Here is a 14,724-nt window from a genome sequence, read left to right as displayed (position 1 = left end):
GAAGCGTATGCAGTGATTATTTGCCAAAAATCGGGATGCCAGAGCCTTACTTAATACAGGAACTTTTCACGATTAGAGTGAATGACACGCCCCTTAACCCCTCCACCACCACAGCGCCGCCTAGTGCCCACAACTCAGGTACATAAGAATAGCGAGGGGTGGGGAGAAGACTACAATTCCCATAAGGGCGAGGGCTTGTGGTGACGTCATTGCGGCGCGCGGGTCGGCCTCCGAAACGCGCAGTTCTCCCATTGGCCAACAGTTGGAAGCGCTGGTGCAGCCGGCACAGTCCCGCCCCTCTGACGCTGTGACGCGCCTTCTGAGCAGTCCTGGGACAGCGATGGAGACGCCCGGCGCGTCTCCCCGGGCCCTGCTGCTTTCCACCGCGTCCGGGCCCGGGAGAAAGCGGGCGGCTGGGGAGGCCGGGGCTGTGACGAGGAAGCAAAAGGTCTTGGACGAGGAAGAGTACATCGAGGTAAGACCTCGGCGCGGACGCCAGCGACTTCTGGGTCCTCCCCTCCCACCCCACCCCCCTCGCGCTCCTCTGGGGCACCCCCCCGCCCCCCACTGGTTGAGGCACTCTCCTCCTCTCGCCGAGGTGAAGCAGCCCCAGTCCCTGCCCTTGCGGTTTGGACGGTCCGAGAGCCAAGTAAGCACAGTGCAGAAGCGGGTGGGTGTCCGTGATGGAGGAAGCAGTGTTGTAGGCGAGAGAGGAGGCAGCGCTGCTCGTATGTGTGGGGGATTCGGGAAACAAGGTTTTCTATGGACGCGTGAGTGAGTTTGGAAGGCCAGTGGCAAAGAGGACGACCTTCTAGAGAGCGGTGATGGCGAGTGCAAAGGCTGGGAGTCCTGCGATTGCGGCGGCATCTTGAAATCTACCGCAAACAGGCAAGAGGAGGCGATTGGAGGATGTGTTTGGTGTGGGACCGGTTAAGTTTGGGAGGCTTCTAGGCTGTACAGACGGGGCGTTAGTGGACAGCTGGGTGCACAAATGTACAGCTGAGGAGCAAGGTCTGGCTGGAGGTGCAGGGCTGGGGATCACAATTCGTGCTGGTGGCGGGTGTGTGTGTGTGTGTGGGGGGGGAGTGGCTGAAGTCATCCAGGTAAAGGAGGACCCAGGCGTCACTGAGGTCTTATACTGGAAACAGGAGCTCACTGTTGGAGTGAAGGTGGCAGTCCGCCTTCTCCCCAGCTTCACTTGCACCAGCCTGATGGAAACCTTGGTCCAGCAGGTGTGGAAGTGGGGCCAGCAGATGAGAACGAGAATGACCAGTTAATAAGGGAGGGAGAACGGCTTCATGGGAATCAGAGGAGCATTTAGCAACGTTAGATGTTACAGCCACATGGGATGTTTTTTTAAAATGCTATTTTTTTAATTTATTGACTTGGGAGAGTGAAGAAAACATGGACTTATTGTTCCACCCACTTATACATTCATTGGTTGACTCCCTAACCGGGGATCAAACCCACAACCCTGGCACATTGGGAGGATGCTCCAGCTGAGCTACCCGACCATGGCAGGGATGTTGTCCTCATCAGAAGATGCCCCTAAACTCGGGAGCATTGGGCTGGACAGAGGTGGGGGGCGGATGGTCAGCAATGGCCTTAGCGTGTGCATCAGTTGACAGAGGCAGGTGAGCCTGGATGGCAGCTCTGACTCTTGCTTTGATCTCTCCTGACAGGGCCTCCAGACAGTCATCCAGAGGGACTTCTTTCCTGACGTGGAGAAGCTGCAGGCACAGAAGGAATATCTGGAGGCCGAGGAGAATGGAGACCTGGAGCGGATGCGCCAGATTGCCATCAAGTTTGGCTCTGCTCTGGGCAAGATGTCCCGAGAGCCCCCGCCGCCCTGTAAGAGGACTCCTGTGGGTGGCACAGCCGGGATCAGACTCTGAACTGTTGCCTCAGGTTCGCTCTAATCCCCATTTCCTCCCTTTCCCCAGATGTCACTCCAGCCACGTTTGAAACCCCTGAGGTGCACACAGGGACTGGAGTCGGGGGCCAGAAGCCCCAGGGCCGAGGCCAGGGCCTGGAGGATGGTGATGGTGAGTGCCCTCTTTCTGCCACATGGTCAGTGACCCCTAGGAGAGTCTCCTGGCCCTGCGCTAGGAAGGGGCCCTCGCTGACCCAGCCCGGCTTCTCTAGGAGCACCCCTCCTCCAAGCTAAGCCCCTGGCTGTAGGGGCCTGGGCCTGCCTTGGGCTCATAGTGGCCTTGTTTCCCTCCCAGAGGGCAGAGATGCCAGGGTTCCAGAATTCTGGGGAAGGATAGAGGGCCAGCTGTCAGCCTTGGTGTTTGTTAGCTGGAATGTACCCTGGTTTGGGGGGATGGCTGCAGTGGGTGGCAGGGCTCTGGACTCACCCCCACCTGGGTCACTGATGGCACCCCACCCCAAGGGAAGGGACACTCAGGGGCTTCCAGAGCTGCCATGTCTCCCAGGACCCTGAGCAAACCTGTTTGTGGGTGCTCCCCTTCCAGTCTGAGTCAGATCGCACTCTTCACTTGGCATCCAGCAGATGAGGAGAGCCACTGAAGGCTCCCTGGGCGCTTGGGGTGGTTGATTCTGCCCCCCGGGGCGGGGAGTTGTCTGGCAGTGTGAGCTCTCAGAACCAGACCCAGGATCAGGTGTGAGAGTTCTAGCCCTGCTTGTAGGTAAGTGCGATTCCCGGGACCCACAGACTGCCAAGTGGTGTTTGTGCCATTTATGGTTCTGTGTCACCCCCCTCCTCCCTTTACCCCTGAGCAGGAGAGGCTGGAGAGGAGGAGGAGAAGGAGCCCCTGCCCAGCCTGGATGTCTTCCTGAGCCGGTACACAAGCGAGGACAACGCCTCCTTCCAGGAGATCATGGAGGTGGCCAAGGAGAAGAGCCGGGCACGACATGCCTGGCTCTACCAGGCCGAGGAGGAGTTTGAGAAGGTATGCCTGGGCGCATGGGGCAGCAGCACCCTCTGTTGGGGTGGCCAAGTCCCGGGGCCAGGGCACAGTGCCTAGGGCGCTCTGACCCTCGCTTTTCCTTATGTGACGCAGAGGCAGAAAGACAATCTTGCACTCCCATCGGCAGAGCACCAAGCCATTGAGAGCAGCCAGGCCGGCGTAGAAACCTGGAAATACAAGGCCAAGAACTCCCTCATGTACTACCCAGAGGGTGAGCAGGCGGCGTGGGCAGGGCTGGGCGTTTGGATCCGGCCTCCAAGGCGTGTGTCTCTGTTCGCTAGTATTCTGGGCCTCCGAGGGGCCCTGGTCTGTCTGGGGCAGGTGGGTTTGTGTGGGAAGTCAGCGAGGGAGTGAGGCTCTCCCCAGCTTTGTTCGGGTTTTGTGATGTGGAGACTGAAGTAGGCTCCATGTGTCTGTTCAGCGGGGAATGGTGTGGCCTCTCTCAGGCCCTGAGCACCCCTCTGACACCTGCTGCCATCTCTGCTCGGTCTGCCAGGCGTCCCTGATGAGGAGCAGCTGTTTAAGAAGCCCCGGCAGGTGGTGCACAAGAATACTCGCTTCCTCAGGGACCCCTTCAGCCAGGCCCTGAGCAGGTCTCAGCTGCAGCAGGCTGCTGCCCTCAATGCCCAGGTGAGTGGCGGGAGCCAGCAGCAGGCTGGCTGTGGGCAGAAATGACTTCTTTGATCTTGACTATTCCTCTTAATTGAGTTCTTGGACTTGGCAGCGCTCAGCAGTGCAGAAGTATTTGGGGCCCCTGTGTGGCAGGGTCCTGTGTGTCCTCGGCCCATGTGGTCTCCCATTGGGGCTCTGTTTTGTCAGACACATTCTGTGGGTCCAGATCGGTGCCAGCTCCCTTGGGGGGCAAGGGCATGAGACAAAGTCAGCTGCTGAGAGCCAGGCCAATCTGGCCGAATCTGCTTCCCCGCACCAGGCAGGGCTGGGCGTGGGAGGGGGTAAGCAGGGAGTGGGTAGGCTGTGGAGGGGGGCTTGGTGTGGCAAACAGCACAGATTTCCAAGCGTGGGAGTCCCGTGTGACGGCGGTTCTGGTGATCATGGAGTTGAAGGGTGGAGACAGGACGTGGGGAGACTGCTCTGGAGGCTCTTACAGGGGCCTTATGGGGAGAAATTGGAGCGCAGGCACCCATAGTTAGTGTAGCCCCTGGAAATATCCCAGGTGGGGTGTGGCCGAGCCCCACCCTGCATGGAGGGGGAGACGGGGGCGCGTCCTTCTTTGGAGGCCTGCTCTGACAGGTCCTCAAGGTCTTTGCACGGCCAGGGGCCTCCCTACTTTTCCCCAATGGGGCTACCAGCCACAGAGACCCGGCTCTGCTCCTGGGGGCTTGGGAAGTGTTTCCACTTGTTCCTGTGCACCTGCCCATCTGCCAGTGGGGAGGTGGTTGTGAGCCCCCTGACACAGTCTCTCTGCTTGTTCCAGCACAAACAGGGCAAGGTGGGCCCCGATGGCAAGGAGCTGATCCCCCAGGAATCCCCTCGAGTGGGCGGATTTGGATTTGTTGCCACCCCTTCTCCTGCCCCTGGTGAGAAATGCGCCCGCTGCCAAGCTGGCCCACCTGTGGACGGCCCGGGGGGAGGTGGGCTGCTTGGCTGGTCCTGGCCACTCTTGGCGCTCCCCTAGGGACTGCCCCTCACCATGTGTGACTCAGGGACCCAGTGTCCCATCCACAGGGACAGGGCTGGTCTATAAGGAGACCTGACCTGAGATGTGTGGGACCTGGTTTGTTTAGCCGGGTGGTCTGTCCCTTGCCCTAAGCAGGGCAGGACAGACTGAGTTTGTCAGAACCAGGGGCGTTGGGGCTCTGCTGGACAGACTGGTGTGGTGAGCATGCTGAGGGGTGCAGGGGGATGCCTGGGGCCTGATTTGCAGTGAGGGCAATGTAGTCCAGTGGGCTGCCAGGCAGACATCTTCCTATGTAGATGTGCATGGAAGGCAAGTTGTTGTCTGCAGGAGGCTGGTTACACCTGGGGCCTGAAGGGCCATGCCTGGCCTGTGCGGGGTGGACAAGATAGGTCTTGGGGAGCTGCAGGAGCCTGTGTTCCTCTCTCAGGCTGCCTACCTCCTGCCACTGGCCTGGCTGGGGCTGGACGCCCCCTCAGTCCTAGGGTAATGTTTTTGGGTCTCATGTTAGCACCGTGCTTACAAACCTAAATCCAGAGAGCACTGTAAGGAGGATCCTCTGGGCCCTGCATCTCCTCACACGGAGGTGTATGAGCCGTGGGGACGGTCTCGCAGTGCACACACTGTCCCTCTGCCCTCCCATGCACTGGTCCTTGTGCTCTAGGCAAGGGCATGTGGGGGTTTGCCCAGGGTCCTGGGAGATATGGCATCTCTGGAAGCCCCTGAGTGTCTCTTCCTTTGGGGTGGCCCTGTGCTAGGAAGGGGACCTCACTGACCCAGCCCAGCTTCTCTAGGGAGCTCCCCTAAGCCTGGCTGTAGGGGCTTGGGTCTGCCTTGGGCCCATGGTGGCCTTGTTTCCCTCTCAGAGGGCAGAGAGCCAGGGTTCCAGAGTCCTGTGGAAGGATGCCAGCCTTGGTGTTTGTTAGCTGGGGTGGATGGGGGGACTTCATGGCGGGGGAGGGCCCAGGCTGTGTTCCCACCTGGGTCCCCTAGCCTGAGGTGTCTGTGGGCTCTCCATCTGTAGGTGTGAATGAGTCTCCGTTGATGACCTGGGGAGAGGTTGAGAACACACCAGTGAGAGTTGAAGGATCAGAAACCCCCTACGTGGACAGGACACCAGGGCCAGCCTTCAAGGTGAGTTGTGGTGAGGAGCACAGGTGGGACCTCAGGTGGATGTGTGGTCTTCTGAGCACCCATAGCTCAGTGCACAGAGGTTGGCCCAGCTGCCACTGTCAAAACAGAACTGACCAGTGGGCCAAGCCACGTGCCAGGCCGCACACCTGCTCAGGCACTGCACTTCTAAATGGTGCCAGGGCCGTGAAGACAGGTGTGGGTGGATGGATGGTTTTGCCAAGGAGGAACTGGTGGGGTGGGGCCGAGGCATCGAGGCAGGGAATGGCTGTGGCTCCTCTGAGCCTGCAGTCCCAGAGGATGGGGCTGCCCAGAGATGACCGGTGGTTCCAGAGGCAGACCCGGAGCTCGGGCTATGCTGCAGGCTGAGGGCTGGGAAGGGTCTTGGAACCCCAGCATTCTGTGGGATGGGGTGTATGTCCTCAGAAGGGCTGTGCACTTCCACAGAGAGGCCTCCTACAGAGATGGGGGTGGCCCAGGATGGTGTGGGCAAATGGGCAAGCAGGTGGGGTCCCCGAGAGGTATTGGGAAGATGAGGTTCTCTGGTCTACACGCAGTTTGTTGGGGAAACTGAGTGACTGGCATGGTGTGAAAGGAGGAAGCATGCAGTCCTGCTATCTGGGTGCTGGGCCGCTGCCTGTACCAACTGTGGGGTGCCGGGAGGTCGAGGGAGACAGAGGTTGGTGTTGTCACAGAGACAAAGAGTGCAGGATTACCCCGTCTGCTCTGACACCCCAAAGAATTGGGCCTGGAGTCTGGGATTGATGCGGAAGGCCTGCGTAAAAGGCTGGGTCAGTCATCTTGAACCCGTCCCTTAGATGCTGGCAATGATCAGTTTGAAATGCAACAAAAAAATTGGTATCACTCACTGTAGCAGCAGAAATTTAGAATAACCGGGAGTAACTTAGTTTCCAAGGAAACCACAGGAGAACACCGACTGCCCTCCCCCCACCCGAGGGCGTGGGCTCTGCCGGGCGGCCTCCCCAGTGCAGTACAGTTCATGTTGCCTTGATAGTTCAGAGAGGTCGCCTGTCTAGACAGTTCGGACACAGAGGTTTTTCATACCTCGGTTCTGACATTTTTCTGGGTTGCAAGGAAAATTTGAGAGAGGAAAGATAGGAACCTGTGCTGTCCAATACTAAAGCAATAGATCTGTCAGGAGAGTGTCACTGGTCCTAGAACCTACAGGTCAATAGAAAAGAAGAAAAATTTTGAAACAAACCTCAGTTCAAGTCAGAAGTTAGGGTGTGTTAGAGATGGTAACTCCAATTGTGCTGAGTAGTAATTTGGAAATGAAGTAAACTAGGTCCTTAATCTGTATCACAGATTGTATTCCAGAAACTTGGAAAAGTTAAGTAGGAAAACAATAAGTATAAAACAATGAGAAGAAAATAGTGGTCAATATTTAATATGATTTTAAGGTACAAAGGACTGGGTGAGATGGCCCCAATTAGCCCTGATTGCTGGTAAGGCTGAGGGACCCCACCTGTGCACAAATTCGTGCACCAGGCCTCTAATAAGTAAATAAAGCTAAACAAAAAAAAACCAAGGTAAGCACCTTGTTAGAAAAATAGGCCAAGGACACATTTTGGGAAGTTCTCCAAAGGAATACAGAAAGTTGGTAAGACAGAAAGATAATCAGAGGGAAGCAGATTAAAACAAGGCCCTCTTTTCTAAAAGATTGTGAGGTTCCTAACTCAGCAGTGCTAGCTTTGAGAGCACCGTGATGGCAGGGGAGCCGCTTGGCCTAGACCAGTGGTCGGCAAACTGCGGCTCACGAGCCACATGCGGCTCTTTGGTTCCTTAAGTGTGGCTTTTCCACAAAATAGCACGTGCAAGTGCACACGCACAGTGCGACTGAAACTTCGTGGCCCATGCACAGAAGTCGGTATTTTGTGGAAGAGCCACACTCAAGGGGCCAAAGAGCCACATGTGGCTCGCGAGCCGCAGTTTGCCGACCACTGGGCTAGCCGGTTGGAGGCCTTCAGGGGCTTTCAGGAGAGGTGATGTTGGGTTGTTGAGATGGTGGGGGCCATGGGAAGAGTCAGCCCTTCCAGCAGCGAGGGACTGTCCAGCTCAGTGAGCACCCGCACACCTACTTCATAGATCTTGGAGCCGGGCCGCAGGGAGCGGCTGGGGCTGAAGATGGCCAACGAGGCTGCTGCCAAGAACCGGGCCAAGAAGCAGGAGGCCTTGCGGAGAGTGACGGAGAACCTGGCCAGGTGAGGGCTGTCTGACCCTCGTGGGGTTTCTCCCTGCTCCCACTCAACCCCACCCCCAACAGTGTGGACGTTCGGTCTTCAGGGCAGTCCCAGGTGTCCTTCGATGGGTCCTGTGGCAGCTTCCCTGGCCCGGAGTGAGGCCCTGTATGAACCGGGATGTGGGGGCCCCCATCGTTTTTTCCTTCAACCTCTCAGGCACATCCCTAAAAGGTACCGTAAGGCCTGTTGTCCCACTGTGAGCTCTTGTTAGACCTGTGATCATGGACGTCATCCTTCCCCTTAGAGAAAATTGGGGTCTACCCGAGCCCCATGGCCAGGGGCAACACCAGCACTCCACCTCAAGTTTGGCCACACTTGTATGCCAGGTCACTGAGGTCCTCAGCCCAGAATGACCATGAGTCTCCCATGTGTCTTCCTGTGGAGCTGTGATAGGCCCTATTGTCGGCGGTGCCCCATCAGGCCTAATCTACCTCTCTTGCTCACTCCCTCTATCCCAGCCTCACCCCCAAAGGCCTGAGCCCCGCCATGTCCCCAGCCCTGCAGCGCCTTGTGAGCAGAACAGCCAGCAAGTACACAGACCGGGCCCTGCGGGCCAGCTACACACCGTCCCCAGCACGCTCAGCCCACCTCAAGACCCCGGCCGGCGGGCCCCAGACCCCGACGAGCACACCAGCTCCTGGCTCGGCCACACGCACCCCCCTCAGCCAGGACCCGGCCTCCATCACAGACAACCTGCTGCAGCTCCCTGCCCGGCGCAAAGCCTCCGACTTCTTCTAGAGCCAGGCCCGGGCTGGGCTCACGGGATATTTGTGGAGCCTGCAGGGCAGCTGTCCATTCAGCAGAGGACTCCGGCCTTTTGGGGACCCAGGCCCGGGCCAAAAGCAGTGACTGTCCCAGGAGCCACAGAAGAAAGGTGCCATGTCACAGCCAGGCTGGCACAGGACCCACCCCATGGCCCTTGGATGCATCCCAGGGCTTTGCTGGTACTTTTTTCTATGGAACCCCTGCCCATTTCTATTTAACAGGAATTAAAGAACACATAGCACAGTCTGCAGGGCCGTCCCTTTGCCTGCATCGAGGTCTCAGGATTATGGGAGAAGATACGCGTGGAGGGCTAGGTGTCTCACCTTTCCTGTTGCCACCTGAATTGCATGCTGTGGCACTCCTGGGCTTACAGCCTGAGCTGAGCTCACAGCATATTGGTCCCCTGTGACCCCCACCTCAAATTCTGTTCTTCTGAGGGAAGGACGGAGCCCTTGGGAATTCAGCCTCTAGGGTTCACCTGGAGCTCTGGGCCCAGGGCATGGGTCCTACGTAGGTGTCAGGCCACACTCCTGTGTGAGGTTCCTTCCCAGTGGCTTCACCATGATGTCTAAGCACCTGGTTTCTAGCTCAGATGGGGCAGGGCTGTCTCCATCTTCCTGCCCCCCCCCCCCCCCCCAGCTCCCCCATGCTCCAGCACTGCCAGTCTTAAGATGCTGAGTCACCAATCTCACCTCGTCACTCCCACCAGTAATAGCCCCAGGTAACAGTAACCTGGGCCACAGTGTCAAGCAATGGGGCCTGCCTCTTGCAGCACCATTTATACCACCAGCCAGCACTGGCTTGGCAGTCTGAGTGTATTGGTGCCCAACTCCCAGAAGGTCTAGGACCAGCTGCTTCACATGGAGTTGGGGGGCCCAAGACCATGGCTGCTTGCTAAATGGGTCTCTTCTGCCTCAAGTGAGGTCAGATTGTGTCCTTGGGGGCTCGCTGCTTAGGGAGGCAACCAGGAACCCCTCAGACTGGAGTCCTGCTTTGAGGACACCCAGCCCTTGCACTAGGCCATCTTCCTGAGTCCTCCTGCATTGGTCCTCTTCTGCCCTCCTGAGTGCCAGTAGCCTCCGGAGGCTGGTGCAGGGCCTGCTGCCTTCTGGACACCGCCAGCTTGCACTCCTCGACGGTGAGTTCCTGCAAACTCCAGGGGCCAAGTCCTGGCTGTGCCCTGTGACCCACCAAGGGGACTGGGGTGGGCTTAGTGGGTGAGCTTGGACCAAGCTCTGGGACTGCAAAGTGTGGGTTTTGATACTTTTCCCGCATGGGGAAGAGTGGCCTTGGGCCTGAGGGTTCCCCCAGGAAATGGGAAAGCAGAGGTCTGAGCGGGCGTGAGTGAGATGCAGAGAGAGACGTCCAGTCAGGGCCACCTAAGGCCAGGTGCTGACCACTTCCAGCACGTGGCTGGCCTGTTGGGAGTGTGTCCTGGGTGACAAGATAGGGCTGCTGTGTGGGGTGACCAGGATGCAGAGGAGGGGGTGCAGCTCAGAGGCCTTGGCTGGGGTTGCCTGCCTGGAGGATGAAAGGGGTCATCCTGGGGCGAGGGGAGGGAGGGGGAGGAAAACTTGGAGGAAGGGCTGTCTGAGGAAGTGGGATGGGGTCAGAGAGCGCTGTGCTGCACCCGAGGTGGGGGAAACAATGCACCTGGCGAGCCCTGGAGGCTCTGGGCACCGGCAAGTCAGGGAGACCAGTGGGAGCCTGGCAAGATGGTCCATGGCTGCAATTTCCTTGTCCACAGGCCTCCCCGTGAGAACCTGTGCCTGAGCCCCGGTCCCTGGACCCCTATGCTGGAGACGCTGCGCCGCAAGGAGGGTGGTTGGCCGAGTCCTGGAGAGAAAGACGCCTCAGGGGGCACTCTCAATGCTTGTTTACACTTTGTGGTTTATTTGCTGGTTAGTCATTAATGTCTTTGCTACCAAGTAGAAGAAAGCTAATAGAACGTAATCAAAATAGTGGTTTAATTGACAGATTTTACTTGTTCCTTGCACCTGTGCCTTCTTCAGCTCCTACCTGCCTACTTAGTTTACGTGGGCGCCACTGTGCACCACGCCCCCCAGCCATCTGCACCCTAGGTACCTGCCTTCCCCACCTCGGCTCCGGCTCCGCAGACATGGTGTTCTTTTGCCTTGGAGGTCTCGGCCAGCCTGTCCTCCATTTTGTCCTCATTCTCGGGCACCACATGCAGCCGGTGCTGGGTTTTGGCCCCCAGCTTGTGATCGGGCCGGTGGTCGGGCCGGTGCTCAGGCCGGTGCTCGGGGCATGAGCCTGGCCGCGTGTCCAGTTTGCAGTCGGCCCGATACTTGCCCTCACCATCCTTCTTGAAGGAGGCGGAAGACATGGCTTTGGGCTTGGGGGGCTGCAGCCACGAGTGGCTGAGGATCTCGTCGATGTGCAGCCGCCGGTTGACGTCCGGCTGCAGGATGCGGTAGATGAGGTCCTTGCACTCACCCGTCAGGTTCTTGGAGCGCGGGAAGTCCACGCGGTGCTCCTTCTGGATGCGCAGCATCTTCTTGATGTCGGAGTCGTCGTAGGGCATGGAGCCACAGACCATGATGTAGAGGATCACGCCCAGGCTCCAGATGTCATAGACCTTGGGCTGGTAGGGGATGCCCTGCAGGACCTCGGGGGCCGCGTATGCCGCCGACCCACAGAAGGTCTTGCTGAGGATGATGCGCCCGCTGCAGTCTCTCACGCAGCGCTTCGAGAAGCCGAAGTCGGACAGCTTGATGTTGAAGTCCTTGTCAAGGAGAAGGTTCTCGCACTTGAGGTCTCGGTGGACGACGTCCAGGTCGTGGCAGTACTTGACGGCGGAGGAGAGCTGGCGGAACATCTTGCGAGCCACATCCTCATGCAGGGCTCCCCGGCACTTGATGAACTCGAGGAGGTCGCCCTGGACCCCAAGCTCCATGACAATGTAGATTCGCCCATCTGAGGTCTCGAAGATCTCGTAGGTCTTGATGATGGAGCGATGATTGACAGTCGCCAGGATGTCCATCTCCCGAGGAAGGAATCTCTCCACAAAGTCGGAGGGCGTTTTCTTGCGGTCAATGATCTTGACCGCCACATTGAACTTGAGGCGCTCAGAGTAGGCTGATTTGACTTTTGCGTAGGAGCCCTTGCCAAGATTGATACCCACGATGTAACCCTTTTTCCTTAGGACCGCAGCATCATCCATGGTGCCAGGAGTGGCGGGCGCCACTGCCCTCTACATCCCCTCCCCACGTGGGCCAGCAGGCATTGTCCTCATTTACAGTGTGGGGAGCCGTCTGGCTGGGCTGCCCTGGACTAGTGGAATGCTCAGCATTATCTCCACGTGACTTCAGCATGTGAAGTCATAAAGCCAGGCAGCCGGGAGTGGGAACTGGGCCGGGGGGAACAGGGCCCCTGGAACCCTGGAAGCCAGCTGGCATGGCAGGAGTGCCTACTCCCCACCCACTTAAGGGAGCCAGCACCTAGGACTGTGGTAACCGTCCCTGCTCCTCCCTGCCGGGGCTTCCCTGTCACGAGTCAGACCGAAGGTGGGGGCTGCCCAGGAAGGCCAGTCCCATGCTAGTTTTCCTTTTCTAGCTGTCGGGACTGACCCTGGGTTAGTTCCTGTCTCATTAGGGTTAGTTTCCTGCAGCTTCTTGGGTGTGTGAAGAAAACTCCATCTATGGCTTGTGTCCTCAGAACTGGCAGTGTCTGGGAGGGACTGCTCTGGTCTGGCCAGGCTGGCAGTGGTTCTAAGCTTAGTGGACAAGAGCAGCTTCTGTTTGGGGTAGAGGGCTGGGTGGGTGAGTGCTGTAGTGAGCAGGACGTGTGTGGGGTGGAAGGCCAGGCAGGCTCTGGGATGCTGCAGGCCCCAGACTGGCAGATGTGCTCTGAGGACTGGGGCAGGCCTGGAGGATGGGTTGAGAGTCAGGTAGAGGAGGTGATAGGCATCCAGGTAGGAAAGAGCCTGAGAGAGGAGAGGGCTTGTTCTGGGAATGGCTGAGTCCCACAGACAGGAGGGAGTTGGGGGGAAAGGTAAGTGGGGGCTCTTCCCTGAGGGATGGGCAGCCATTGCAGGGCGCAGGGCAAGAAGAGCTGTGGCCCAAGTCACATTTTGCGATGGCAGCATAGAGACTAGGCTTTGGGGCGAGTGGAGGCCAGTACCTTTGACCAGGCAATAGGAGGCTGGACTAGGGTGGGCCTGGGGGTTCTGGGCGACAGAGGGAGACAACGGGCCAGTGTGCTGGTCAGTGATTGGGCAGGGCCTGGGCGGAGCCTGGGTGCTGGCAGTTCTGGGGTGCTGAGAGCCAGCACCCTGTTAGGAGCACGCACTTGGGTGGATTATGTCAGTGTGGGCCTTTGTGAGGACTGGCACGTCACAGCTGTTGGAACCCTGGGAAAACATTGTTTGCGTCTGAAACTGTCCTTTGCGCCTGGAAACAATGTGAAAACCTTATTTCAGGGCACGTGTATGGAGTTCTGCTTTGGAACATGTGGCCTCCTGTATACGCCTTAGGTAGTTTGAAAGCCCTGCTGTTCATTGGTTTCCTGTCACAGGCATCCCGTGCCCACACGTAGCAAGTTGTCAGGACAGGTGTGCCATGTACTCTGTGATCAGGGGAGACGAAGGAAGACCTGCTTCTGTGTGGGTGGTCAGGGGCTGACAGTGGAGCCGGCATGCAGAGGATCAACACCGCTCCATCCACCAGGTGACAAGGGGCAAGACATGGCAGGCAGATGTAACATGTTGCCCAGAGCACAGCTCTGTGGATGCACTTGGAGGATGTGTCTGGAGGTCCATGTGGAAGATGGCAGTGGCAGGACAGCCAGAGTCCCAGCGCCAGGCAGGAATGACTGGTCCCGGCAGGAGGAGCCCAGTGGTAACTGCCTTCCAGCAGCCAGGCCTCCCTGGGGCTCCCTTTCTCCTGGGGGATCTTTTTGGCCTAACTGACCAGTACTCACTCCTTTGTGTCCCAGCAGGGGCTGGTTGTGAGGATTTGCAGGCCAGGACCCAGTTTTGTCCTCACAGCTGAGTGAGGATGACCCCAGCCCCACTTTCTCCTGTGCCCCAAATGTTCTATCCGAAGTGCTCCTGGATGTCTTCATTCTTGACTGATCCACGGACCCACGCTGTGGATTCTCTGCCCCTTACCCTGCTCTTTTCTGGACAGTGGGGCTTCTTTGGTTCTTAGAAGACGTGATGGAGGAGGCAGGTCTCAGCATCATGCAGGGATGTGGAGCAGGCAGCTTTGCCCAAGATGTGCACACGGAGGCAGGGACTCCTGCTGTGTTGGGGGCGGAGTGTTAGGTTGGACCAGAGGACCTCCAGCGGAAGTCTCAACCGGCAGTCCTGTGGGTCAGAGACCTGTAGACTCTGGGAAGGTCACTTCTGAGCTTTGGTTTTCTCCATGAATGTGGGCCCCCATTTGTCCATTCACCCCATAGGCATTTGAGGGTCCGTTCCAGGTGCTGGGATGCATTGGTGAACTAGAAAGGACTTAGGCCTTCCTGAAGCCCAGGAGGTTCAGTGTCCCACCAATGAATGGGAATGCCCAGTAGTGACTGTGCTTTGACACTGGGAACATGGAGCTGTGAGGACAGAATGGAGGATGGGAAGGCTGAGGTCTTAGGAGTTAGCCACATGGAGGAGGAGGAGGAGGACGAGGACCGCTAGTGCACATGATGTGGCGAGAGTGCAGGGGCGGGAGCGAATACTGTGGGTCACAACATCCATGTTCTTTATTTTTGTTTTTAATATATTTTATTGATTTTTTTTACAGAGAGGAAGGGAGAAGAATAGTCAGAAACATTGATGAGAGAGAAACATCGATCAGCTGCCTCCTGCACACCCCCTACTGGGGATGTGCCCGCAATCAAGGTACATGCCCTTGACTGGAATCGAGCCTGGGACCCTTCAGTCCACAGGCCAATGCTCTATCCACTGAGCCAAACCGGTCAGGGCAACACAGCATCCATGTTGAGGGTCTTGATCCTAAAACCTTTGTGAAAGAGTCACTGA

The 14,724-nt window shown here is 57.9% G+C and overlaps 2 protein-coding genes across 2 annotated transcripts; one reads left to right on the top strand and one right to left on the bottom strand.

Moving 5' to 3' along the window:
• The first annotated feature begins 307 nt into the window (after nucleotides 1-307).
• On the top strand, nucleotides 308-10,708 carry ESS2 (ess-2 splicing factor homolog). The gene is made up of 11 exons (XM_081114066.1): nucleotides 308-475; nucleotides 1,683-1,851; nucleotides 1,944-2,045; nucleotides 2,746-2,915; nucleotides 3,027-3,144; nucleotides 3,430-3,563; nucleotides 4,369-4,471; nucleotides 5,594-5,703; nucleotides 7,807-7,922; nucleotides 8,420-9,864; nucleotides 10,474-10,708. Exons 1-10 carry the CDS (start codon nucleotides 341-343, stop codon nucleotides 8,697-8,699), a joined length of 1,437 nt encoding a protein of 478 aa, XP_080970192.1. The 5' UTR covers nucleotides 308-340; the 3' UTR covers nucleotides 8,700-9,864; nucleotides 10,474-10,708.
• Nucleotides 10,709-10,803: 95 nt separating this feature from the next.
• LOC308535239 (testis-specific serine/threonine-protein kinase 2) lies at nucleotides 10,804-11,910 on the bottom strand (the record flags this gene model as incomplete). The annotated part of the gene is made up of 1 exon (XM_081114039.1): nucleotides 10,804-11,910. The coding sequence occupies one exon, from the start codon at nucleotides 11,908-11,910 to the stop codon at nucleotides 10,804-10,806; it is 1,107 nt and encodes a 368-aa protein (XP_080970165.1).
• Between the last annotated feature and the right edge of the window lie 2,814 nt (nucleotides 11,911-14,724).

Source organism: Myotis nattereri (assembly GCF_964212035.1).
Source record: "Myotis nattereri genome assembly, chromosome: 19".
NCBI classification, from domain to species: Eukaryota; Metazoa; Chordata; class Mammalia; order Chiroptera; family Vespertilionidae; genus Myotis; species Myotis nattereri.
The sequence above is the reverse complement of the archived record's forward strand: the minus strand, read 5'-3'. Positions and strand labels throughout refer to the sequence as shown.